At 40.0% G+C, this 27,811-nt stretch overlaps 1 protein-coding gene across 17 annotated transcripts in view; it reads left to right on the forward strand.

The window, feature by feature from the left end:
* Positions 1 to 27,811, forward strand: part of ap3b2 (adaptor related protein complex 3 subunit beta 2) — a 66,178-nt gene that overhangs the window by 15,743 nt on the left and 22,624 nt on the right. For 12 of the 17 annotated variants that reach the window (XM_085168727.1, XM_085168728.1, XM_085168723.1 and 9 more), the window contains exons 2-17: positions 7,489 to 7,564; positions 8,785 to 8,859; positions 9,148 to 9,243; positions 10,482 to 10,642; positions 12,062 to 12,128; positions 12,538 to 12,720; positions 16,088 to 16,285; positions 19,318 to 19,415; positions 20,817 to 20,871; positions 20,984 to 21,055; positions 21,153 to 21,215; positions 21,323 to 21,455; positions 22,458 to 22,567; positions 22,772 to 22,948; positions 24,976 to 25,162; positions 26,706 to 26,836. In XM_085168727.1, the coding sequence (XP_085024853.1) occupies positions 7,489 to 7,564; positions 8,785 to 8,859; positions 9,148 to 9,243; positions 10,482 to 10,642; positions 12,062 to 12,128; positions 12,538 to 12,720; positions 16,088 to 16,285; positions 19,318 to 19,415; positions 20,817 to 20,871; positions 20,984 to 21,055; positions 21,153 to 21,215; positions 21,323 to 21,455; positions 22,458 to 22,567; positions 22,772 to 22,948; positions 24,976 to 25,162; positions 26,706 to 26,836 (1,882 nt within the window). The remainder of the gene's footprint in view (positions 1 to 7,488; positions 7,565 to 8,784; positions 8,860 to 9,147; positions 9,244 to 10,481; positions 10,643 to 12,061; positions 12,129 to 12,537; positions 12,721 to 16,087; positions 16,286 to 19,317; positions 19,416 to 20,816; positions 20,872 to 20,983; positions 21,056 to 21,152; positions 21,216 to 21,322; positions 21,456 to 22,457; positions 22,568 to 22,771; positions 22,949 to 24,975; positions 25,163 to 26,705; positions 26,837 to 27,811) is intronic. The other 5 variants (XM_085168726.1, XM_085168729.1, XM_085168725.1 and 2 more) reach the window with 1 other exon arrangement.

The following is a 27,811-nucleotide window of genomic DNA, read 5'->3' on the forward strand; positions in this document are numbered from 1 at the left end:
ACCAGTTCCAATGCAAGACAAGGTTAAAGCAGAATTAACCCGCATGGTCGAGTTGGGTGTGATCACCCCTGTCACCGAGCCAACAGAATGGGTGTCGTCTATGGTGGCGACCCACAAGAAAAATTCAGATGACATCAGACTCTGCATCGATCCAAGAGATCTAAACAAAGCGCTGAAACGCCCACATCACCCTATGCGTACTATAGAGGAGGTAGCCGCCCAAATGCCTAACTCCAAAGTCTTTTCTGTCCTGGATGCGAAATGCTCCTTTTGGCAGATAATGCTTGACCACAAATCATCCATGCTCACGACTTTCAGCTCGCCGTTTGGCAGATTCCGTTTTCTCAGAATGCCGTATGGAATAAACTCAGCCAGCGAGGTGTTCCAGCGTGCAATGGAGCAGATCTTTGCTGGATACCCCTGTGCTGTCATTGTCGACGACATAATCATTGGCGGAAGAGATATGAAAGAGCATGAACACAATCTCAGAAAGGTACTCGACCATGCAAGGGAAGTCAAACTGAGACTCAACCCCCTGAAGTGCAAATTCAGTCTCAAAGAAGTCTGCTATGTTGGTCACGTCTTCACAAGCAAGGGCTTAAAGCCCGACCCAGCAAAGACTAAAGCAATTAAGGAGATGCCCACACCTGAAAACGTCACAGCTCTCCAACGCTTCTTAGGGATGATTAATTACCTAGGAAAGTTCATTCCTAATTTCAGTGAGCTCTCAGCCCCACTTCGGGAGCTAATGTGCAAAGACATTCAGTGGTGCTGGCTGAAGCAGCATCAAGATGCATTCAATGCTTTAAAACAGAGCCTAACCAGTCCTCCCACCCTCAGCTACTACGACGTCCAGAAACCCGTCACGCTAACGTGTGATGCATCGCAGTATGGACTCGGGGCTGCATGCCTCCAGGAAGGCGCCCCGATCGCCTACTCCTCTCGTACTCTGACGCAGACAGAAATGCGCTATGCGCAGATTGAGAAGGAGCTTCTTGCAGTTGTATTCGGTTGTTCCAAGTTCAATGATTACATCTATGGTAAGCAAATCCAAATCGAAACTGATCACCAGCCGTTAGTCACTATCTTGAACAAGCCAATACATTCCGCTCCAGCCAGACTGCAACGCATGATGCTCAGACTGCAGAAGTACAACTTTCAGATGGTGTACAAAAAAGGCTCGCAGATGTACCTCGCCGACACTTTGTCCCGTGCTCCCACAACCTCGACAGATCAGCACAGTGATGAAACAGCTGACTACGAGATCATGTCGATCCAACAAATCTCTTCTTCAAGGCTGACACAGCTAAAGGAACACACTGCCTCTGATCCAGAGCTACAGAAACTGAGCACTGTCATAATGAGAGGCTGGCCTTGCAGACAAACTCAGCTGCCCACATAACTTCGTCAATACCACCCATATCGAGATGAACTCACCCTAGAAGATGGCATTGTCATGAAAGGCCTGAAAACAGTGATCCCCAAGTCTTTGCAAAAGGATTATATTGCCATCCTCCACAGAGGGCACCCAGGCACGGAAGCTACTAAACGCAGGGCCCGTGGTATCGTGTTTTGGCCCACAATGACTGAAGATATAGAGCAAGAAACAGCTGCGTGTCCAGTGTGCAACAGCACCAGGCCATATCAACAGAAAGAGCCACTGAAGCTACATCCAGTGCCGGACTTACCCTGGTCAACCGTCGCCACTGACATCTTTGAGTGGAATGGTCAACATCACCTGGTTGTCGTCGACTCTTACTCAGGTTGGTTCGAGGTAGACTTGCTTCGTGACCTAACCGCCAACACTGTCATTACAAAGCTTAAAAGACACTTTTCCGTCCATGGCTGCCCGCACAAAGTAATATCAGACAACGGCACCCAGTTCACTAGCCAATGCTTTGCAGACTTTGCTTCGGCCTGGGACTTTGTTCATGTGACAAGTAGCCCAGAATATCCGCAGGCCAATGGACTGGCTGAACGTGCAGTTCGCAGTGCAAAGCAGTTGATGGAGAGGTCAAAGAGAGATGGAACAGATGTCTTCCTCAACCTACTCAATCTCCGCAATGTGCCACGAGACCACACATTAGGTTCTCCAGCTGAAAGGCTGATGTCAAGACAGACGCGCACTACCCTACCTGTGTGTAAACGTCTGCTCGTTCCCAGCCCCAAAAGCAACAGAGCTGTTAAAACAAACTTACTTCACAAGCGCCATGCACAAAAGAAATTCTATGACAAGTCCAGCAGACCCCTCCGTCCCCTCATGCCAGGTGAGGTTGTGCGGATGCAAACGCGTCATGGACATGACTCCTTAGGAACCATCAAGGAAGCCTGCAAGGAGCCCAGATCGTACATCGTCCAGTCAGGAGGTGGAGAGTACAGACGGAACCGCAGGCATGTCCTCCCAGTCTCTGAACCACCACCACAACACGGAGATTCCCGTGATGATTACACCGCGGTCCAACCACCAACCACAAGTTCCCCACAGCACATCCAAAGACCTGTGACACACACTGAAGAACAAACACATAGCCGCACACAACACTTCACACAAGCCCCTGTCCGGTCCCCCTGTCGCCAGGCAAGTGATGCTTACATCACACGATTTGGGAGAGTCTGCAAGCCAAACCCCAAGTATGAACACTAAGGCATAAGAGATGGACTGTAACATTAAAAAAACAAAACAAAAAAAAAAACAGTGGACAGTACATGTGATGTGATGTTAACAAGGTTAAATGCTCACTATGTTCTTACCAATGACACAGTTCCAGGTGTGAAGTAATTCGTTAATGTCCAGGCTAGAATGTTATGGACTAGGATATGTTGTTAATGTATTATTGCTAAAGATGTTGTTAGTCGTTTATGCAGTCCTAAGCTAAAGAAAGGGGATGTAGAACATCTGACTAATATTGTTCATTAATGCTGCTTTAATATACCTGTTCCGTGTAGTACGCTGCGCACGCACGCAGTGCGACAGCGCGAAAGTGAGACCCGCCCCCCGGGAGTGAGGTGACTTACGTGTAATGTCTGCTCAGTTACACAGTAAACAAAGCTTGCTAGAAATCACGAATCCAGAGTCTTTACTGAACATCAAACAGCTATGATTCATTTTCATTATTTTAAAGGATGAAATGAGCCACTTCCTTCCTTTTCTGCTGTAAATCAACATTAGGCTCACTCATCCATATACCAGTATTTTTGGCAAATTATATTTGCAATATCCATTCATTTATTTTCTTGTTTGTTTTGACCAAAATATTAAAAAACCCCAGCAAGAGTTCTGCACTTGCATCCAAAAATAATCCTTGCTGTGGTGTCTTAATTTGACAGTCTTTGATGAGTGCAGGTTTTTGAAGTGTGTGACAGAGTGAACTACATTATTTGCAATGCAGTGCAATTATTAACACTTTGATGCTTGGCGGAGCAAAAAGCAGAGGCTTTTCTTAGCACACAGACACACAAACGCCTGCGCACACACACACTTTAAACTCGGGGCAGAGTCGTGATAAACCGACTGTGTTCTGCAGCAGCCACCTCCTCACAGACTGCAAGCCTCCATTCACTGCTGTCACATGACCAAAACAGATGAATTATATCGTGCACCCCAGCAGCCTCCCACTCTCACAGCAGAGTAAGTAAAAGTTCTGCCTGCAGTTTGATTGTCTTCTTTAGGAAGTCATTTGTAGCACTGGTTGGAGCCTGATTTAAATAACATGCAGTGTTGGGAGTTACATTCACACTGCACAGGAAGATGATGAATTAATCACAACATTGTTTTAAGATCATTTCCTCATACATTCTTTGATTTTTGAATCTTTCAGGCTCTCCTGGCTCTCACCGTGCCTGTTCTGATTCATTTACCTGTAACAGATATTCTGAAATATTTACATTTGTAAAATATCACATCTACACATATAAATTTATGGCTCAATCACTTGAAGGTTAATGTCAACACCCTCATAAGGCTAAATTTTAAAGTTATGAATTATAAAACTCCATCTCCCAGTCCATCCATTTTATTAACTGCTTCTCTAGCTCAGGATCATGTGGAGCTGGAGTCTATCCCAGCTGTCTTAGGGCGTGAGGCACACTTGACAGGTCCCCAGTGTCTAATGACTGAGAGACTATATAAACCACGGGGGTCCAATATCTCAATAGCTTTAATTTTAATCTGAAGGAAAATGTTTTGATTTTTTTTAATTCAAAGCATTTTGGACACAACTTCACTTACGGAGAAGAGGCCAAGATCTGAGGAAGTCACAGCTCTAGCAGTATTTGCAGTACTGCTTGACCAATGTGTTTTGACTTGTAACTCAAATGCAGAGCACACAGTCATATACATCCTTATACAAATCTGCCAATGAGGCACCAACAAGGATGGGCTGCGTCTATGATTGTGCGGTTTACTGTTCCTGGCAACAAGGAGCTCTAGCGAAAACTTTGTTGGCACTTTAGCCGAAAGCTGGAAAAGTACAGCCGAGGGGTTGTGTTTCCCAGTTGTGGCCATAAGATATGGAGAATACATATAACTGCACATCAGTAATATGTATGCACTTACTGTAGTAATCACTGAATATCTGTTGATTTAGTTTATTAAATTTAAGGGTCTCACATGTAGGTGAGCCTCTATAGAATGTATCTCCTATTGCAGTTGGGATAGGCTCCAGCCACCTCCAGTCTGAACTGGAGAAGGATGAATGGATCTGACATGAATTACAGAAGTGTAATGATGTCTTTTAAAAATTCATACAACTAATAACATATTTAAACTTTGGTAGCAGAAGCTGTATATTGCAACCTGCATGCTGTAGTGATATAAATAAAGAACAATATTTTACATTTGCATCTCACAGTTTAGGGGGTATTAGCCAAATTTGAAGGCTATAATACAATATAGATCCCTTTATTTTTCAGATATACTTCAGTTAAAAGAGAAGCTTTAAGAAATACTCTCAATGCCAGCAGTGAGGTTGTTTGTGTGAGGGGTAACCCCAGTTTTGCCACATCTGAGCCTCCCATCTCTCACCTGTTGTAAAACAAGTGTGCAGTCACTCAATCATTTTCAGAGACTCTGGACTCGGTTGTTAGAGTCGATGATGATCCCACGTGGTAATACTGTCAGATGCAACAAAGGCTCTCCAGGAAACCGGGAAATCACTTAACTTCATTTTATTGCATTCTTTGTTGCCTTGGAAACCCGCTGGGGGAAATGTGCAGCAATCACTCCACCCACCACCAACTGAACTCCACCCTTCATTTCCCATACCACCAAATGACAAGACCCTGATTGGTAATGAAAGGTCTGTCTGCTGGGAGAGTTGTCCTGTTTGGTGGTTTTAGAGTAGTTTACAGTTTTCCTTTTGTGCTAAGTAGGGTCAGATTTAAAGAAACTTACTGTATGAGTGTAACTGATTCCATAATTAGACGTGAAAACATTTCAGAAGCTGCTTTTATTGAATCATATTGTTATTGTGGGTAATTAAGCAGCTGGCTGAAGGGCAGAAATTGAATAATACCCACATAACACTGCCAAATGTATATATATGTACACTGTTACTATTAAAAGAAAATAAGACTTACAAGTTGATTTAAAGTGGTTATGATTGAGGGTATTATATAGACAACTCCTCAAAGTTGCATTTCTGTCTTTGTGGAACGAAAATACGTGAAGTCTTTTTGTATCTTATTTATGGGGAAGCAGCAGAATGAATGCTAAGGTTGCTTGAAAATGCCATCCATCAGTATTTCAGAATTCAATTAGCCTGGTGTGTTTATCTTGACAGCTGCAGCAGTTGTTCCTGTCTGTATTGTTGTGTTGTCTTACTGAAACCAGTGTTTGCAGGTTCTCCTACAGGCAGGGTTGGTGGAAACTGTCACTGCCGTTTATTTGTGTTTGTTTTGCAGTTGGGTGGAGATGTCGGCTTAGATCTACTCAGACTGCTGTGTGAGCTGACCGCTCTGTTGTTTCTGACAGCAATGATGGATGAGCAAAGCTGGAGAACAAAGCACTGTTATACAGTAGTCTGTATGCAGATACAAAGCACAGCTGTTAGAAAATAATATACAATAAAAATATATATACTGGTGATAATACAGTAGAGGTGCTTTTACATGATATACTTTGCCAAGTCCAAGTTAGATGGAATTGGATAAAAACTAGAGAATGTGTTTTCAGTTTGCTGTATCAGCATTTCGTTGGCACTCAATGATGGACAAACTGTACAATAGATGCAACAGGTGATAGAGGCAAGTATGCTAGCAGAGCTTATTGCAAAGCCAAAAATAGTATTATGTCTAGATAGAGCAAACGTTAATAAAATATATAATACACATTAAAAATGGTAAATATTACAGTATCAGATGACAGAAACTAAGGAAGAGGATTAGGGCCACTGGGAAAAAAAGTGGGCACGTTTATTTAAGTCAAAATTCTGAAATGAAAGTCAAAATTCTTAGAAAATGTCAGAATTCTGAGTCAGATTTCTGACTTTAATCTCAAAATTCTGGAAACGAAAAAAAAAGAAAAGACATGCCCACTTTTTTTTTTCCAGTGGCCCTAATCCTCTTCCGTAAAAAACTGATATCAAAAGTAATAAAAGTAGTAAAAACTAAATCTAAAACTAGCTTTAGCTTGAGTCCTACAAGCTAAATCTGAACACCTCAAATCTTTATTTGGTTTCTGTTTAGTAATCTAAAAACCTGAAGTAGAAAATGAACATTAGCCAAAGTACAACTGCGCTTGACTAAAATAAAACAGCTTTTATACCCAAAGAACAAGTTAATAGGAAAAAGCTAGTAGACATTCTCTGCTATGGTTTAAAATCATGTGGTTTAATAGCAAGAACCATCATTAAAGTTTATATTGAGTCAACTGGAGAAGATGACAATTGCTTTACGTGCTTTATGTTTATATTTTTTGGTCAAGTACAAATATGATAAATTATAATTTTTTTGAATTAGTAATACTTTTCAACTCTGCAAGTGATAACAAAATATTTTACTTGATTTGGTCATCGTTTTGTTGATTTAGCGTAGTAATTATCATTTATTTAGCTGCTGATTAATTCACAAATCAGCTAACTGGCCCATCATTTGGCTAATAAAATCACTAGACTATTTATTTAAATAATAAACAACTGTATATGATACTGATAGACCTAATGTATTCTATTTTATGTATTGTTCTACTTCGCCACATCCAAAATATTTCTAACACTCGTTTCTACCCATTTATTAACAGTCTGTGTTTGAGAAGTCATTTTGTTTTAGCGATTATGTCACGTTCCAATTATCCAGGTATTTTATGTTCAAATGTTTCTTTATTTTGTGAGGCTTTCCTACTTCAAAGAGAATAATTTTGGGGCCACAGCTGTAGTCTTTGATCAATTTTGAGCTTTAAAAGTAAAACATATCAGTACTTCTTGTTGCATTCTGGGTGTTTTGTGGTTTCCATGCTGTGAAATATATTTTTATAATGTTTTCTTCCCGTAGACATGACGACTTGAAAGAGATGCTGGACAGCAACAAAGACTCCCTGAAGCTGGAGGCAATGAAGCGGATTGTAGCTGTGAGTATAAATCACATGGACACAATGGGAAATTAGGATCACATCAAGAGTGAGCCATGAAGTTTATTATCATGCTTTAAAAAATGTCATGGATAATACTGCTGTATAACGCTATTTCAGAACAGAGAACAGAATAAAATAGAATGTATATGTACAATGAAATTGTGGGTGCTCCACACCAACTGTGCCGTAATACAATATAAATAGTAGACAACAGGAATAAATAGCAAACAGGAGAAAAACGTACAGTCAACAAGGATATATACAAAACGAAAGAAATGTATACAAAAATAAGAGAAAGTCAAGTTTACTGTGGACGATAAGCAAAAGATCCTCATGGTCACCATGTCTGTCATTACTTCAATTTTGAAGCCTTGAGCTGAGCTGAGTGTCTTTGCAGTCTCCATCTTGATGATTAGCAACAGGTAGTGTTAACTGTAAAACCAAGGCACACAGCTGACATCTGATTAGCCAGTGAGCATACCCATAATCCATCTTTCTGACTCTAATAATGTCCATATTTTTAAAAAAAATTACTTTAGTTATTATTTAACTGATCTTGTCTGACAACTATGTCACTGATGCTCTAACGAGCTCATGAACAGTTAACTCATTGGCCTAATGAAGTGGCCAGTGGGTGTAGATTCACATAAAAACCTAGAAATATTTATTTTATTTTTTAACTAAAGTAAGTGGCTAGCTGGAACATTAACATTGCAGAAAGGGGCAGATTCCCCCCCCCTTGAGATTTCACTGATCAGCGGGTACACAGGTGCACAAGGTCAAACCTTTAAATGCACAACATACAATGCATCAAGTTTTACTTATTCTGAGACTAAGAAAAGGCCAGAAGCATGCTCTCTATACCAAAACTGGCGATTAATCTCATGGTATTATTGTCAAAATGCAGTCATTTTATAAAACTGTGCTCTGAGCCATAAGACAAAGGCTGCCTCCAATGATTTAACTACTGTGATAAGAGATGCAAACTGTGCAGTCAGGTGTTAAATATTCATACTCTGTCAGATTTCTACTTCTGAGGCTCCACACCCATCTTTTCATTCATCATTCCTGCCGGGCCAAGAGCATGAAAAAAAAAGCATCAAAAGATAAAATAAAACATAAAAAATGTATTTTTTCTTGCCAACAATTGAAATGCTTGAAAAATGCCATCTTGTGAAATCTTTGTTATGCTTTTTGGATGCGTCTTTTCTCTGCAGATGATTGCCCGAGGTAAAAATGCATCAGATCTCTTCCCCGCTGTGGTGAAAAACGTGGCTTGTAAAAACATAGAGGTTGGTAATGAACCTAGTCTCATGTTGCTTCATGTGCTACAGGCTCTGCAGTCTTCATTTTCCTTCATATTATCTTATCACATTTTCCAAACCTCCGTGGAGTGCAGTTTTATCTCATATAAACAAAATTGCAATTTCCTTCTCCACTTTTGCATGTTTTAATAACTGTGCCTTACTGGACTCATCTCAGTGAAAATAATTAAGCTAATATACATAGGTTGGATGAAATTGTTAAGATTTAAATGATTACATTTGTTTCTTCTTTCCCTCTTACTGTTCTCTTTCCAGGTGAAGAAGCTGGTCTATGTTTACTTGGTGCGTTACGCTGAGGAGCAGCAGGATCTTGCTCTGCTGTCAATTTCCACGTTTCAGCGAGGTCTGAAGGTACGGCAGTTTATATATGTGACAATTTTTTAGATTTGAGATAATATAAACCATTTTTGTAAAGCCTCTTGTCTTCATATTATACAAAAATTAGCTGCAATTCACCTAGCTTGCACGATAGTCCTCGTTAACTATGAGTGAATGGCTCTAAAAGCCTAACTTGTTTACAACATTTGGACAAAAAAAGCTTAAATTAAACTGAATTGATTGCTTAAATTAACGCATTAGCGCGGTTAGCTCGTCAACGCGTTAGCGCCGTCCGCGCTAACTCACTATTTAATGCGGTTATGGCATTAACGTCATTGTAACGAGATTAACGCTGACAGCACTAATTTAATTATTAGTTATTATTTATCTCTGGTTCTCTTTCACACCATGTGTGGGGTGGCTGTAGCTCAGGTCGCAGAGTGGATCAGCCACTAACCAGAAGGTCGGTGGTTCAGTCCCAGGCTGCTCCAGTCTGCATGCAAGATTGGAGTGTGAATGTGTATGAATGTTAGATACTTAAGCTTAGAAGTGCTTGTGTGATTGGGTGAATGAGTTAGCTGTATAAAGCGCTTTGAGTGCTCGGACAGAGTAGAAAAGCGCTATATAAGAACCAGTTCATGCTCCACTTACCCCCAACTGGTCACAGCAGATGGTCGCCCCTCACTGAGCCTGATTCTTTGTGCAGTTTCTTCCTCTTAAAGGGGAGTTTTTCCTTCCTGCTGTCACCAAAGCATTTGCTCATAGTGGTCATATGATTGTTGGGGTTTTCTGTTTTCCTTGTATTATTGTAGGGTTTTTACCTTACAAAATAAAGTGCCTTGAGGCAACTGTTGTTGTGATTTTGCGCTATAGAAATGAAATGAAAATGAATTGATTTAAATATCTATAATTACTGGATAACTTGGCCTGAAATCACGACCAAATAAATAAAATTTAAAAAACGTTTTATATTAGAACCAGCTATGGCAGTGCTGTGTTTTAGTGCAAATTTCCTAAAAGTGGTAAGCTACTTTACTTAACAGTGTTGTATTTCATTACTGACTGACCTTTATATTATTCATTGTGATCATGTTAGCATGCTGAGTTTAGCATAAAACTGCAGGAACTACTAGCCCTGGGAACAGCACCACAGAGCTGCTAGCATAACTACAGATTCCTTTTTAAGATTTTATTACTATTTTGCAATGAACAAAATGCAACATTTCACCACCTCTAAAAGTGTATTTTTCCACCACTTTGTACTTCTCCAGGATCCGAACCAGCTGATCAGAGCCAGCGCCCTGCGAGTCCTCTCCAGCATAAGAGTAACAATCATCGTTCCAATAATGATGTTGGCCATCAAAGAAGCTGCTTCGGATATGTCTCCGTATGTCAGGAAGACCGCAGCACATGCAATCCCTAAACTATACAGGTACAAACCCAAAAGGACAGTTTTAGGTTTATAAAACAAAGTTAGCATGATTTATTGAGTTGCTAGCTCTTAGTGTATCAGTTATTATAATGACTAATGATCATATTTTTTTCTCACAGTCATTATAAAGTTTTGGTTATTTTAAATTGAATTAATAGTGAAGAACGCAAAGAACAGAAAACTCCTGAAGCAGCTGTAAAGTGAACTAGTTGTTTTCTGTGTGAATCTTTTACACCATTGTGGAAGAATTTTATCCCCTTCTTCTTTACAACATTTCTTCAGTTCATTGAGGTTTGCTGAAATGTGTTTATCCACAGCTTTCCCAAGGTCTCACCACTAAATTTGAATTGGGTTGAGATCTGGACTTTACTGGGTCATTGCAACACCTTGATTCTTATCTTTGTGACTCATTCTGATTTTCTGGTGTGTTTGGGCTCATTTTCCAAGTTCATGGTCAAATTTGGGACAAGAGTTTGCTGTTAGTCAGATGGCCTCATAACTGACTATAAAATCCGTTGATATACAGAGAAGTAAATGGTCAACTGGAAAGTGCTGCAAGTCTGGTGGCTGCAAAACAAACCCAAATCATCACCTCTTCACCAGCATGCCTGACAGTTGGTATGAGGTGTCCAAAGAACGTTGTACCAGAGGTTCCGGTGTTGTCTTGGGATTTTAACAACTTCTCTGAGCATTGCACGGCTTGATTGTATCAGGATAAACCCTTTGAGATGTAGCGTCTTGTTTTTTAGGAGTCCAAACAGACATTCATACAAAAGAGAACAAATTTGCTGGGGTGTCCACTCCTGAGAGGATTTCAATATTGTGTTAACATACATCTGAATTCTCCAGACCAGCAAACTAACAACTTGTCTGCTTTTATGGAGGTGGTCATAATTCATCAAGCGCATTTGATTAGCAGCACCTGTCTGCTACTTACCCTCTTATTTCCAGTGGAAGCATCGAGAGTGTGCTTAGTTTTTTTACAGGACTGCGTACAGTCCTATTGAAACTTTATTTTTCATATGACCATTTCTCTTTTTCACAAACGTTAACACAGTAGGAAATATATAAATTTGATAGAGAAAAACACAGTATGTGTCCTGTTTTCTATTTAAGACATTTAGAATCAAACAATTATTAAGTAATACTGTGATTAAATTCCAGTTTTTATGAATTCTTTGTTGTTTTTTCTTTGTGGGAGCCTTGATTCCCAGTCTGAGAACTGCTAGGCCTGCTAGATCAAATGTTGATATGACTTGCTGCCACTATAAAACTTTAGCAGTAGAAAATAGACTCCTGAGAACCCATTGCTGCTCTAGCAGTAAAATCCATTTTCTTTATACCCTTGAGGATGATTACTTACAGTTCCTGGAACAATTTTTCATGCATCTTTACTGATTTATTCTTCTCTCCTCTCAGTTTGGATCCTGAACAAAAAGACCAGCTGATTGAAGTCATAGAGAAACTCCTCGCTGACAAAACCACGGTGTGTTTTTCCTCTCTTCTCTTTATTGATTCAGTGTTTTCTCCAGATTTTATTTCCAGCAAAGGCAAATACAATTTTGCAAACCACACAGTACACAAAATATCAGGGACCAGCTGCTGTGCACAGCACCAGATTGCATTTAATGCCCCGGTTGTTTCAAGGCTTATCATTTGTTTAACCAGTCTCCTTTTTCACCTTGCAGTTTTTGCATTAGCTCTTTCTCTGGGAAATGCAACAAAACCAGAAACAAACTGCAGATGTCAGTCAGTAGTTACAGGTTTTTTGTACCGTTGAAGATTTAATTGTACAATGCATGGATATTGTTAAAATCCACAGGGCTAACTTGTAACCTCCTAAAGGAAGATTCATGAACTTTATCTTAATGTGTGTGGTCTGAAATGCACTGCAGTTGGTGGCAGGAAGCGTTGTGATGGCTTTTGAAGAGGTGTGTCCGGAGCGCATTGATCTGATCCACAAGAACTACAGGAAGCTGTGTAATCTCTTGATTGATGTTGAGGAGTGGGGGCAGGTCGTCATCATCAACATGCTAACCCGCTATGCCAGAACGCAGTTTCTCAACCCAAACATCAATGTAAGTAAGCAACACACAGCACGAGAAAGTAAGCAGGCCAACAAGTGCTACATTTTTGATGAGTAACATATAGCCTAATGTGAAACTGTTCTTATTATCCTTGGTTATTCTCGGTTCTATGTGAGTTTTTTCCTTGTCTGTCTTTTACTTTTTGAATGTGGTTTTCTATGTTGTGACTTCCCGCCTTCGATCTGTTCCCACCCTACTTGGTTCAAGTGTTCCTTACCTAACCTAATCTCGCTTCCTTGTGCAAATTTATTCTGTAGGTGCAGGTGAGTAATTGAAGAGCAGTCCAAAATATTTCCAATTTCCAACTTTGCTCTTTCCAATCTTCTACCTCCTTTTCCTAATCACGTTGACTTGACTTCATTGGAAGAGTTCATGAGATCACGGTCGAGAATTAAAAAAGTCTGATTCATCTAATCCTTATTATCCTTTCCTCTTAGTGTATGTTTAGTCTGTCTTTGTCAGATTGCCATGCATTCTGTCGTTGACGCTCTCAGTTTAGGGGATTTAATCTTATTGACCATTTTGAGATGTTCATTTTCTTTTCATTGCTGTACAGCCTTTTTTCACTCTCTGTAAATACATCAAGTTTTCTGCTTGCACTTGGGTTAACCAATTCCTCAGTCTGACAGTCTTCAGTTTTTATTTAACTGAGAGTGAAGTAAGAAACAGAGAAGCAGCAGATGTTCACACTTGAACAGGTAAAATAAGAGATTCATAGGTTAGAGCCTCATCAAATACTTTCATGACTAATTTGTGTGTTACAGAAACATGAATTTATACTGAGGAGCAGTAACATCTTACATGCAGACTCTACTTGTATCGAGGAATTTTAGTACATAATATAAACAAAATATCGCCGGCTTCATCACTGGGTGTTGCGACGCTCCACGCAAACCTACAACCCTAGAAATAAGTTTAGCCATTATGTTTTGTCACTATTTTCTAATTTGCATATGAATCACATATTGGGTGACTACGGTGCAGCAGAGGTGTATAGGTACATTAGCTACTATTGTGACTGTGCAGTGGTACAATCATCCTGTCATTTATTTTCCTCTCTCACTGCCACCTGATTTCAGTATATTTATCAGTTTTTACAAACACACCTGTTGACTTACTTTTGTCAAAAGTGACTAGGCCCAAATGGAACAATTTTTTTCCCACAACATTGTTATTGTAGTAATTACCCATAAATGTGCTGCAGCCATTTTACAATAAGGACATTTTTCCACACTGCGCTCCTTTTTCTCCATTTCATGACTTGCATGGACGATTTAAAAAGGACCTATTATCCATCCATCCAATTTTCTGCTGTTTTTCTGGGTCGCAGCAGCAGCAGTCTAAGCATAGACTTCCAGACCTTCCTTTTCCCGGCCACCTCCCCCAGCTCTTCTGAGAGGACACTGAGGCATTAATAAAGCCAAGGCCAAGAGATATAATCTGTCCAGCATATCGTGGGCCTCCTGACAGTAGGATATGTCCAAAACACCTCAACTGGCTCCTTTCAGTGCGGAGGACTAGTCCCTCTAGTCTGAGTCCTCTAGTCTCCTGAATGATAGAAACTAGAGCTCCACACTCTATAGCTAAGCTTTGTTCCCGACTTGTAAACAAGACTAATATGTATGTCACACAAACCTGGTGGCTGCCCCTCCCTGAGTTTGGGTCTGGCAGAGGTTTCTTATTGTTAAAGGGAGTTTTTCTTTCCCCCTGTTGCCAGCTGCTTGCTCGTGAAGAATTATCTTGTGGGGGTTGCTCTCTATTAAAACCTTATAATATAAAGCACCGTGCGGCAATAGACATTATATAAATAAATTGAACTGAGATCAGTTCTTCGTGAGGCCAGAAGGACCACATCATCTGCAAAGTGCAGCGATGAGATCATGGACTACCAAACCAGCTGTATGATTATATGTGCAGCTATAAAATTTATATTGGAATTGAATTGTTTAGATTTAGGTTTAAATGGAGACAATAAAGTAGGAAAAAAAAAACCCGACCATGACTTGTTGTTGATCAGTGTAGTTTTTCCACTGTATATTTGCATATTGCATATATAATTCACTCAAACGGAACTCAAGATTTAAAGTGTTATTGAAATGCAGATGGTTTGTTTTGCAAGCGATAACATGCAAGGTATGTCTAAATAATATAATTTGTCTTATATCATTTACATTTTTTAAGTCCTAACATAAAAAATATTAAAAACCAAATCCGGTGTCATTAGAATATCTTGAAATATGTCTCATATATAAAGGAAACAGTGTAGGTTCAGTACAAACTCACTTAAGAAGAAGATATAAAAATAAAAGTATTTAATGAAACCATTCTAACAAGAAGACATTTGGTTAAACAAGGTTAAACATGGCTGAAGTTTCATGTAAGGTCCAAGTAATCCCTGTGAGCCAAAACCCCAGACTGCTCTTTGAGCTCAGTTTCAGACACATTCTCTGCTCTTGCCTCGTTGTGATATTGATGAGAGCAAACCATGTTTTTGCAAGGGGCAGCCAATCAGCAGAAAGTTGGCTTAAATGGAGGATAAAGAGAGGAGGAGCTAAAAGCATACAGATGATGAACTGAGGGCTCAAGTATAACATAAGCAGTCGACAGATGAAAAGAGCCAGCTAAAGAGCAACAGCAGCTAGTTTTAAGATAACATAATGGTAGCTAATGATAAGCTTGAGTATCATAAAAATCACACTGATACATTTGAAGCTCAATATACATCTGATAAACAGTTTGATTACATTCTCACATTGTATGAGTTTATTCCCTAAGCATCAGGGTCCCAAAAAATTGCATCCACTACAACAACAGTTTTACTAATACCAGCTAACAGCAGCCAACAGTATCTAACAGAGGCTAACAGGTTAACAGTAGCAAAAACAGCAGTCTTTCACACAGAAAAGTTCAAGTATCCTTAACAATTCAACCCAGTATCACTGTCATCGGTCAGACGGGAGCTTCTCTGACTTATTGACCTTAAACTCCTTTCACAAAGTTATACAGCCTTTTCCAGATTAAATAGATGCAGACACCTCTCACACAGCATTGACAGCTAAGGTAAAGCGTGGGCTGACAGCCTTCTAGAGATACACAAAAACTCTGGGGCAGATGAAGATGTGATCCAAACAATATCAGATCATGCCGGCTGGCCACAGCCATTAAGGGGTGTAAATTTAATGCTTTTTATCTCTCTTAACTGACACATTAGTCCTACAGTGGCCGTAGTAGCTAGGATTAAACACTTGAATTGGGAAGGATGAGACAGCAGAACTCTTAAGTCTACATCTATTTGCATCTTGCAGTGAAAATTTTATTATAACTTGAAAGCACTCCTCAAGAATCACTTTCTCTGCAGGAGTCCCTGCTGGAGGAGGGAGGCAGCGGCGATAAGACCTTCTACGGCTCAGATGAAGATGAGGATGAAGATGAAGAGGAGAAGGAGAAGAAGGCCGAGGCTGCTGCAATGGCTAAGAGGAAGCCATATGTGATGGATCCAGACCACCGGCTGCTACTAAGGAATACCAAACCGCTCCTGCAGAGCCGCAACGCAGCTGTGAGACCTCTGCTCTTTTGAATTATACACACACATTCCTGCAGTAAAACTCAGTCTATTGACTCACTACCATGGAAAGTGACTGTGCCCTCTAAAATCTTTTCTTAATGAGTAGATGAGGTCTTCATTCAACTTATAAAGCCTCTGACACTTAAGCATTTTAATGGTTAAGTGTCCTTGTGTACAGCATTTAATCTGAGCTGATCTCTTGCTCAAAAATGAGGGCAATTTCCCCAAGGAAATTAATACAGCATCACAATGCATTAGTGCTGCTGTGGTCACCTTGAGTAGCCTGTTTTGACCCATGTTAGATATTGTGAAATTCTGCCGTCACACACATTATCCAACCTTTGTACTGCTGCAGGCGAGCTGGTTTCTTGTGGTGAAATAAAATATGAAACACTTTTCCCATTCCTGAGCCAACAAGTGTTCGCTTATCTTGCATGAAGTGGAAAAGTCAATCATGGAGCTGTAATTGCTCTTTATGTGGTTACCTGCTTTGCATCAAACCAATGAAATGGAAAACCAAATAGTTTCCTTTTCCAGTGATGACTTCATACAGTTGCATTTTTGCAGGTATCAGTTCCAACCAATGACTGTATATAAAGTTTTCTACAGTCAATTCAAATTCAGTTTAATTCAAAATGTCTTTGTATAGCACATTCAAAAACAACAGAGTTGACCAAAGTGCTTCACAATTGGTTAAAAACAAGAAAAAACAATAGAGAAACAAATATAGCTAAATTAGAAACAAATACAGATAAATAAGAAGACAGTGAATTAACAATAAAAACATAAAACAAGCCTGATGGTAGTCATACTGAACTTGAATTAAAAGCCAAAGTAAAAGAGTGAGTTTTAAGATGCGATTTAAAAGACTGAATAGACTCTGAAGTACGAATCTCCTCTGGCAGATTATTCCAGAGTCTGGCTGCTGCTACTGCGAAGGCCCGATCTCCTCTATGTTTCAATCGAGACCTTGGTTGTGCTAAGAGCATCTGACTAGATGATCTCAGTGCTCCTTTGGGGTCATACATGTTGAGGAATTCATTTAAATAACTAGGCGCCATATTATTTAAAACTTTAAAAGTATGTAAAAGAATCTTAAAATTAATACAATATTTTACAGGGAGCCAGTGCAAATTTGCTAAAACTGGAGTGATGTGTTCATACATTCTAACACTTGTTAAAAGACGCGCAGCAGCAAGCGGACTAACTGCAAGCGATGGAGAGACGAATGTTGAAGACCCAAATAGAGAGAATTACAGTAGTCCAGTCTAGAGGTGATGAAGGTATGAAATAGTGTCATTGGTTCCAGTCTGACTGCTCTGACTTTGATGCAGACTAACAACCTGGTCTTTTTTACTTTAAAGTTTCCAGCATTGAAGCTTAGTCTCATGGTGACAAACCTACAGACTATAATTTTTTTCAGCTCTGCATCTCTTTACAGCCCATAAATTTACCAGTAAACAATCAGAAATGGTCTGTGTCAATTCAAACTCCTTTCATGAATATCAACTGAGATTCAGGTGTCTACCCATGCGGCTGCCTTTCTTGAAACAAATAGAACATTTTCAGTTGTCTCCTGCTGTGTGCTACATATAAGAAAGGACAAGGACAATACTCTGACCTGATTCTCCCAACGTTGTTCAGAGTTCTTGTTTAGAGGTGGCTGAAGTGACTGACTGATGAGGAAGCATCCTGTAAAGGGTTTAGAGCCAGATTTACTAACGCATTGCACCAACACGAACTGGGTTTGGGTGTAAAAAAAAAAAAGGATTATCAGCATGTGTAAGAGGTGAGAACTCAAACCACGAAATATAAGGAGGAGAATCAGGTCCGCAAAGTAATGTTTGTGACATGCAATTTACAGCTGATATTTAATGCCGAACTATAGAATCTATTAATATTTGAGCTTGATATGAAACTAACTAAAAACAGAGCAAGTTTTGTGAATTGCACATGAAATTAACCACACCTATGAACGCCTCAAACATTATTTTCTCTCAAAAGACTAGCGTGGTTGTGCGTTGGTCCTGTGCGATCCAGCCATTGTCTACATGTTGTAGAGTCAACAGGACTCATTGTTAAAAATATGTGGAATAAATGATGATGTCTGCAACACAATTAGAATAAAACTCAATGTAAACAGAACAAATGCCACAAAATGTCACAAAAAACCTCACAAAACATATAAGGAGTGTTTTTTGGCGAGACAATATCATCAGGGAACAGCTGTGAAAGTGACAAGCTAACAGTAAACAGGTAATAGCAAACATTCAAAAACCTCTCTTGTGTTTTGTGAGTTTTTGTTTTTTTCTACAGCCAATGTTTGTTATTCAGTTTTGGTTGTGTTTTCTGTGGTTTCGCAGCATTTTTCTATTTGCTGGTGTTTTCTTAAGTTGCAGTGCATTTGAACTCTCAGGGTCACCATACAGGAGTGAAAACATAGGAAACATTGTCATAAAGTAAAACAATTAAAGCTGTCCACTGCTCTTGGTGCTTCTCATGCTGCTTTTTGAGCTTTTTTGTACTTTGTCTTCTTCATGGGGAACTCCAATATTGCTCCATTTCCTATTCAGGCCCACTTTTCAACCAGTCAGCATTCCAGTGCATATGCGCTTTTGTTTTTTGTTCAACATGCTGCATTGGATCTACACAATTAATTCTGCTTTGTGAGAACTGTTTCCAATGCAGACTGAGCATCTTAAAACTCCTGCCTCTTGAATTAAATTTTTACTGCTAGAGCAGTAAAATGAGAGCAAATCTGTATTTGCTTTAGTTTGTTTATGTATATTTAACACATGAGCAGAATAAATCCAAACACATTTGTCATCTCCAGTGCAACATAAGCATAAGGTAGTGATGCCTTGGTAATTAACTGCTGAAAATGAATAAATTTTCAATAGAGAACAAAACTCATTAATGACCCAACACTCACCATTACACCTCTTTCTTTTTTTTACATTGGGAGGTTATGTCACTGTGTGAGATTTAAAAGTTTCTGTTTTCTCATTCTTTACACAATCCAGGTGGTGATGGCTGTGGCTCAGCTGTATTTCCATCTGGCCCCTAAAGCGGAGGTTGGTGTGATTGCCAAGGCCCTGGTCCGTCTCCTGAGGAGCCACAGGTGAGCTTTACAGTCTATCATTTCAAAATAAATTGCTTTCAAATCACTATATCGCCATTTTCCAAAATTAAAACAGCCTCCCCTCTGGAGAAGGTAACAGGAAACAAGTTGAAATGTCGAAAAAATACACAGCTAAATGGGAGGGAAAAAAAGATTTAACAACCACAAAACTCAGCAAAGTGGAAAACAGTATGACAACAAAATAACAAGTGAGCGTAATAAAATGGATCGCTAATGCCTAGAAGCAGAAAGCAAAATTAAACAGGGAGCCCAGTGAAGCTGAAGTAAGCATGAACTCATAAACCATGAGGAGTGATGATCGCACATCGGTGGCCTGTTGCCTGTAAGTCCTGCACACTGTCAGCTTTTTATTGCACAACTGGTCCTGTGGCTCAGGGTGTGCTGTAATGGGATCATCAATCAGCAGCGACCAAACACCAGCGTCTCTCTGTGTGAGAGTCGTCCAAAATTCATTGTACCATACCTTATCTTTCATTAGACTTATTGCTATTGACTCTGTGGCGTCCGGGCTCGCATAATAACCACATGTTTTTACTGCATTAAATAATAATGCGCTGATTAAGAATTATTGCTTGAAAAAGTAAGCTAGGTCACGTTACCCTCAACATTTTTATCAGCTAACATGAACTTAATTTTGAAATCCAGATGTTGAAGCTGTTACTAGCAATAACAATGTTCTTTCTGACAGATCGGACAAAAAAAAATTAAAATAAACAGAAAACACAACTCGTAGAGATGCTACTTGTTCTGCCTCAAAGCTAGAAATTCAGCTGTTAGCACTATGACGGCTAAGCACTGCAAGCAGTTTCAATTATAAGTGAGAATAATATCGTTATGAACCGTGGTGAAATTTAATACTTCTCTTAATACTAATGATTTCCTTGATACAGCTGCAGAAGAGTTTTGTTTGTTTTTGTTTTTTGTAATGACATACCAAGGGAAGAAGAACAAGTCAGAGGAGGTCCATGTAAAATCTAAAAACTCTATCAATCACTTAAAAGCTGAGAGATGCAGGTAAAGAATACAATTTGTTTGTTTAAAGTGCCTTGTATTGATGGAGAGAGGTCCCAAACAAGGCACTAAAGTGGGTTAAATAACAACAGGAGAACAATTTAATGGCCGATGCACTTGATGCATGCATCCTGCGTCTGTGATGGTGTGATTTCAGTCATGATCAGTGACAGAAAAGTAATGAGGATGTTGAAATGATGATAAAAAAGAATCAGGACCTTTTTAGAGACCTTCTGAAAGCTCCTCCTTGTCCCTCGCTTCTTAGGCTATCTCAGACAAAAATTTTGTTTTCTTCTGACAGCAAAATAATTACCAATTATCAGGATAATAATCCTAGATCGCTACTTACTCTGTGTCTTCTTCTTTTAGTGAAGTCCAGTATGTTGTTCTTCAGAACGTGGCAACAATGTCCATTAAGAGACGGGTGAGCTAAAGCTGGTGTTTCTGTTTTCTTCTGTTTTATATTTAAGTGTATAAATGGCATTTTTATTTTAACGAAGCTTCACGGAGGTTCTTCCTGTCTTTGTGTGTCACAGGGGATGTTTGAACCATATCTGAAGAGTTTCTACATCCGCTCAACAGATCCAACTCAGATCAAAGTCCTAAAGGTTGCTTTCTGTTCTCTTTTTTTGAAGATGGTCAGACGTTTTTAGCAGTTTGTGGGGATATGAGAACATGATGGATTCTTATAATTGTTATTTGCAGCTGGAGGTTCTAACCAATCTGGCCAACGAGACGAACATTTCCACCATCCTCAGAGAATTTCAGGTACAATTAAAAAATATAAGGCATGTTTTAGGAAGAGCAGTCAGTCAGCAACCAACTTTGTCTTCCTGTATGAATTAATATGCAGAGTGGCTGTTTTTTTCTGGCAGACATATATTAAAAGCATGGATAAAGACTTTGTGGCTGCAACAATCCAAGCCATTGGTCGCTGTGCTACCAACATCGGCGAGGTGAGGGATACATGTCTGAACGGTCTTGTGCAGCTGCTCTCCAACCGAGATGGTGAGTCTTTTTATTTGTTAGTATAAGACACTCTTTAAACTGTACATATTGTATGAACAGATGGCAAAATAACATCAAAAACAAGACTTAAAAGTAAAAAGAGAAAAATACATTCCAAAAAATCTAATCAAATAGATCGAGACCAGATGACTGTGGAGTACGGTGAACTCGTTCTCATGTTCTAGATATGAGTTTGAGATTGTTTGATGTGTGTGATGGCATGTTATCCTGCTGGAAGCAGCCATCAGGAGATGGGTACACTGTGGTCATGAAAGTGGTAGACATGGCCAGCAACAATAATCAGGCAGGATGTGGCATTTAAATGGTGCTCAGTTGATACGAAGGGGATTAAAATGTGTCGCGAAAATATCCCCCAACACCATTTTACCACCAGGATCCTGAACTGTTGATACAAGGTAGGTTGAATCTGTGTTTTCATGTTATTTTTCATGCTCTGATTGTTGTTGAATGTTGTTTCATTAATGGAGAGTCATCGGCCCAGGCAACATTTTTCCACCCTTCTATTGTCCAGTTTTATCCTGTGTGAATTACAGCTTCAGTTTCTTGTTCTTGGGTGTCAGTACAGTCACCTGTTGTGGTCTGAAGCTGCTGTAGCCCATCTGTGTTATGCATTCAGCGTAACTTGGTTATAGGTTACTGGTTATGCAGGAAAATCCCAGTAGATCAGCACTTTCTGATACTCAAACCAGCACGTCTGGCATCAAGACCCATACCACATTCAAAATCATTTAAATCACCTTTCTTCCTCACTGCATTGCTCGGTTTTAACTTCAGCAGGTTGACTTGGTCATGTCTTAATGTCATGACAGTTGAACAAATATATCGAATGAAGTGAACAGCGTGAATTTCTAGTGCGAATGAACTGGTAAATGAATGCTGAATACTTTCCACTCATTGACTCTGAGCATTAGTGATATTTAAAAGTATGTATTTATTGTTCATTTCTGATTTCAATGAGTGACTCTTCTTTCTTTTGTGCAGAGTTGGTGGTTGCCGAGTCAGTGGTCGTTATCAAGAAGCTGCTGCAGATGCAGCCGGAGAAGCACAGCGACATCATAAAGCACATGGCGAAACTGACCGACAACATTCAGGTAAGAGTCTCTTTCATGACCTGCAGATGGTAGCTTACCTCAATGCTTCATTCAGTATCTATTATTATAAACCAGGTGTCAACTAAGTGTTCACTAATTGACTCGGGCTCTTGAACCACCGTTTACATTGACGGTAAACCTGTTTCTGCCAGTCATATCCCTCCGTAGTAGCAGTGTTAGTGTGCTATCAACCTGTGTTCTCAGGTGCCAATGGCACGGGCCAGTATCCTGTGGCTGATTGGAGAATACTGTGAGCATGTACCTAAGATCGCCCCAGATGTTCTAAGGAAGATGGCCAAGTCATTCACTAATGAAGAGGACATTGTGAAGCTTCAGATCATCAATTTGGCAGCCAAGCTATATCTGACCAACTCCAAACAGGTGGGAATGGCATGTTTTTCTGTCACTAGTATTTATGGCTGTCCTTTTGTTCTGTCTCCCTTCCATCACCCACAAATCGGTCACAACAACACAACAAATGGCTGCCCTGCCCTGAGCCTGGTTCTTCTGCAGGTTTCTCCCTGTTAAAAGGGAGTTTTTCCTTCTCACTTTCACCAAGTGCTTGCTGATAGGGGGTTGTCTGATTGTTGGGGTCTTCTCTCTTATTGTAGGCTCTTTACCTTACAATAAAAACACCTTAAATACACCAGTTTCAACCCCAAAAGTTTGAATTTATTAGAAACAAACTTGTGGCAGAAGGTACACCTGAAAGGAAAGTCTGACCCATTTGTATGAACATTTTAGAGGAAGAGGAATTTAATCCAGAATAAAAACATTTCAACTCACACATTTAATTTCACTTCACAGAATAAATTACTCAAATATCTACTTTGTCTTGAAAATTCAAGTCAGCAGTGATATTTGTGCTAGTGAGCAAAGACACTGTTGTAAAGGCCAAATCTAATCTTTAATTAAATTAGGCTCACTGCTTACAGCAGCAGAGTGCAGCTGGGAGGATTCAGGATGGTGATAGTCTGGCTGCCTCTCCGTGATAATAAGTGTGAATACACAGAGTCCTTCTACCACATCAACAAGGTCTGCTGATTCAAATCATCATCATCAAAAAAAAGAAACATTTGAGATTACATTCAATATCCAACCTGTTGTTTTTAAAAATGATCTTGCAGTATTGTGCATAAATGACTGAACATGATGTTGGCTTTCATTTAGTTTGTGTGAACAAGGCTGCTGTCAGGTGACAGAACGCACTAAACACACCTCTGTGGCTTCCACACACACTCTTCTTCCTGCCTTCTCCAGTCTCACCTGGGACATTGTTGCCACCTACACTTATGCAATTTGCAGTCTAGAAATAAAGCCAGTGACGCTCTCACACAGTCATTATGCTGCATATCTTCATTAAAAGTGCTATTTGCAATGCAGACCAAGTTAAAGAAAACTCAAATATGTCACATTCAGAGTCAATTTTCAAATGATTTCCAAAAACAGTGTTGAGCTTTATCATTTGAGTAAGCTTTCAATCAGGGACTCTGTCTTCTTATAAATTAGTTGCAGACTAGTTGCAAACCTTCAACCTTCATGTGATGAGGTCTTACAGGAATCCATGAAACCAGAAACATGTCAGTGTATCCAGATATTTACAAGCCTTTGGTTTTTCTTTGTGAAAGTTTCATACCAGGGAGTCTGTCTGTGTTTAAAATGTGTTCATTCATTTAACAAACAGACTTTGAGTTTTTCCACAGAACACCTAATTCCTGTTTCTAAAGAGTCGTTTTTTAAAGTGGTCTTCAGCAAAAGTTCTCCAGGCTTTCTGGAGGTATTTATTTTCCACTTATTTTCAGTCCAGCGCTCGTTTCTGAATGCTTGTCAACTTTGATCCACCATGCAGTACCATCTGATTGTCTGACCCGCAATGGCTTAGGTCCTTTTAGCAGGACACCAAACACATTTCCTGTACAGTAAAATCATACCTGGATAAGAAAACACACAGGTGTGTCCTTGTAATTGTCAATTATGGATTGGCCTTCCTAGAGCTTGGGCCTCAGCACTTCTGAAGCAGTGTGAGATCATTGTGACAGAAAACTGCACCAAAAGTCAGCCAACATCCATAGAAGGGCTTTGAATGTCCTTCAAGAAACAAGGAGAACTGTTCTTGAATAATGATACCAAATACTGATTTTCGAGCTTCTTGTTTTTGCCTTATATACAGTATTCCCATGTATGTTTGCACATTTCAGTGAGTCACATCTTTTTTTTATGTTCTAATAAAATATTACGACACGAGAGGTGGCTCAAGACTAATGCAGTAGTCCTATCCTCTTAGACCCTCTCAAACAAATCCACAGTTACATACACTCCCACACTGCACATGCATGTAACGCAGTAGATAAGGTGTTGTTTTACTGTTCTCATCTTCCACCTTCCTTTCGTGTCCCTTCACCCCTCAGACTAAACTGCTGACGCAGTATGTTCTCAACTTGGCCAAATACGACCAGAACTACGACATCCGCGACCGGGCACGCTTCATTCGCCAACTCATCGTGCCCACCGAGAAGAGTGGAGCCCTAAGCAAGTATGCTAAAAAGCTGTTCCTCGCCCTCAAACCTGCACCCGTCCTTGAGTCTCCTTTTAAAGGTACAGAAGCAAGTCAACAGTAAGTTTTGTTTTCTAGTTTGTGAACTTGTATTGCGGCTGTTTGAAAATTATAATGGCAGAAATAGTTTGAGCAATGTTATTAGTGTTTAATTACCATCAGTCATGAACCGCCTTAACAAAAATGAGACAGTCACAATCAATTAAACACAAAATTGAGCCATAATTTCCTGCTGCTCGGTGTCTCTCTAAACGTGGGAGACACCTGAGGCAAAAACAGCTAAAGTGAAAGAAAGAGGAAGTTATGGGCTGTTTTGGTCTACACAGCCAGCAGATGCAGCTGCAGCAGCGGCTCTGCATCAGATATAACGTATCCTTCTCAGAGTCATAACTCAGTCAGATATCAACACAAATAAGGCCCTTTTTTTCCACAAGTATTGTGATTTATGCTTCCAGGGATTATTATCTCAATTTATTCCAATTTGAAATCTACAAAACAGCTTGGAAATAATCAACGAGGGATTTTTTTCCATGTGTCCAAGAGCTGTTTGAGGATACAGTTTTACAAAATTACAGGTTATCCAAAGGTCATCCAGAGCATTCACACATCTTTTTTGTAACTGTGAGTCTGTCCTTACACCGGGAGCATTTTTATTCTTCACATGAACATTCTGTCCATCTTTTTATTCATCTAAAGTACATCCAGCGGTTTTGCCTACAGCTCAGCTTTCTGATCTTCACGTGGCAGCAGCCTGACAGTAACCATAACAAAGAAAGGAGATCCACTCATCCTCATATTACAGAGCAAAGTCTTGAGATTTGAGATTTTAAAAGTTCATCCCGATTTCCTCTTTGAGGTCATCTCCTTGTGCTCCTCTGGATCACTTCCAGGGTGTCTGTAACTCTCCCTTGGTTTAATTCCCTGTTTGCCACTTTGTACCCTGTGTGATACACACTCTTCTTCTTTGAAACAGCAATCCTCCAACTTTGGGACGGAGGACACAGTTAACACTTCTTCTAGCTGTTTGTCCTTTGTTCTGTCTCCCTCAACCTGTCAGGCTAAATGGCTGTCCCTACCAGGCCCTGGTTCTGCCGGCGGTTTCTTCCTGTAAAAGGAGTTTTTCCTTCCCACCTTTGCCTAGTGCTTGCTCACGGGGTGTCATCCAGCTGTTGAGGTTTCCGTCTGAATTTTGTACAGTATAAAGTGCCTTGAGGTGACTGTTGTTGTGATTTGGTGTTATATAAGTAAAACTGAATTGAATTGAATTCCACTAATAACTCCTGTTTGGTCTCTGGGCTGTAAATGGAAGTGGTCCAATGGTCATCGCAGACATGTTGGGAGGTTGAGTCAGTCTACACACAAGTTAATGTTTTCTTCAGTTTGAGTTCACATGCATGTAGTCAAAAAAAGAATTGGGTCCAGAGGTGCACAAGGAGATGACTTTGAAGTGGAGCTTAACTAAATTCAAAGCTGTTGAAGTTCTTTCTCAGAACTTTGTGATTCTGTGTTATGATAAGAGTGACTCTGCTCTTTCTGTTGCACTGATCTCTGTGTGCGCTTGCATTTTTTTTCTTCTTTTTGCAGATCGAGACCACTTCCAGTTGGGTTCACTCTCCCACCTGTTGAATGCCAAGGCTGGGGGCTACCAGGAGTTGCCTGACTGGCCTGAAGCTGCCCCTGACCCCTCCGTGCGCAACGTGGAGGTGAAGGAGTCTGTGCGTGCAGTGGGAACAGTAACACACAGAGACACAGGGGCCCTCTGGGGGCCCCAAAGAATGGAGGGGAGCGAGAGTTGCTCCTTCCCCAGAGCAGTGCCTCAGAGGGGTTGGACAGAGTCACCAGAGCCTGACACTAACTCCAATATAACATTGATTCCTCTTTCACTGGTCATCTTTCATTTGCTTACAGCTCATTAGCATTAACAGCTCATCCTTTTTGGTCTCCATCTACTTCAAAATGGATGCCGCTTAACAACTTCCCCATCCATGGAGGAGAATGAGTCACAAAGGAGAAAAGAGGATTATTTTCATATTAATGAGAGAACATGTTAGACAGAAAGTGCCTAATTTGAGAACACCCGAATCATTATAGAAACAGTCAGTGGCATGAAGCTCCACCTCATCCTCTCTGCTGCACTCGCTTCTGTTCAGCAGCAGCTCACTCGCCCCATCCAGATGTTTCCTGACAGCTGTTTGAGCCAATAGCACATGCGATAGAGAAGAGAACAGATTTTAACAGCAGCATGCTGACAGTAGTATTAATGTTTAGTCAATACTTAAAACACAAAAGTCTGTCAGCCCAAATCTCCAAAGCCTCCTCTTCTTCTCCATCCCATTCACTCCATGTGCCATCGGTTCATCAGTTAAATTAACGTGAAATCAAGACTTGAGTGTTTTCACTACCCCATCTAAAAAAAGAAGAAAAGGAGTCAAAACTTTAAATTTCAGTAGTGACCTCAAGGCTTGATTTTGTTGTGACATGTGTTTCGTAACAATAATGTTGCTTTTTAACACACAGCGCAGTAATCCATGTTGTGTCTCTTTAAGTGTGAAGCACATTTCAATGTGGTGCTACAGGCGCCTTTCATGTTCTTGACCATGATGTTTGTACAGTTTAGCCGGCTAAACACATCAGTGTTTTCCCAAGTGGATCTTTACTTTTAGAAAATTGTTGTTTTGTCATCAGGATGG

Source organism: Neolamprologus multifasciatus, chromosome 7 (genome assembly GCF_963576455.1).
Source record: "Neolamprologus multifasciatus chromosome 7, fNeoMul1.2, whole genome shotgun sequence".
In the NCBI taxonomy this organism is placed as follows: Eukaryota; Metazoa; Chordata; class Actinopteri; order Cichliformes; family Cichlidae; genus Neolamprologus; species Neolamprologus multifasciatus.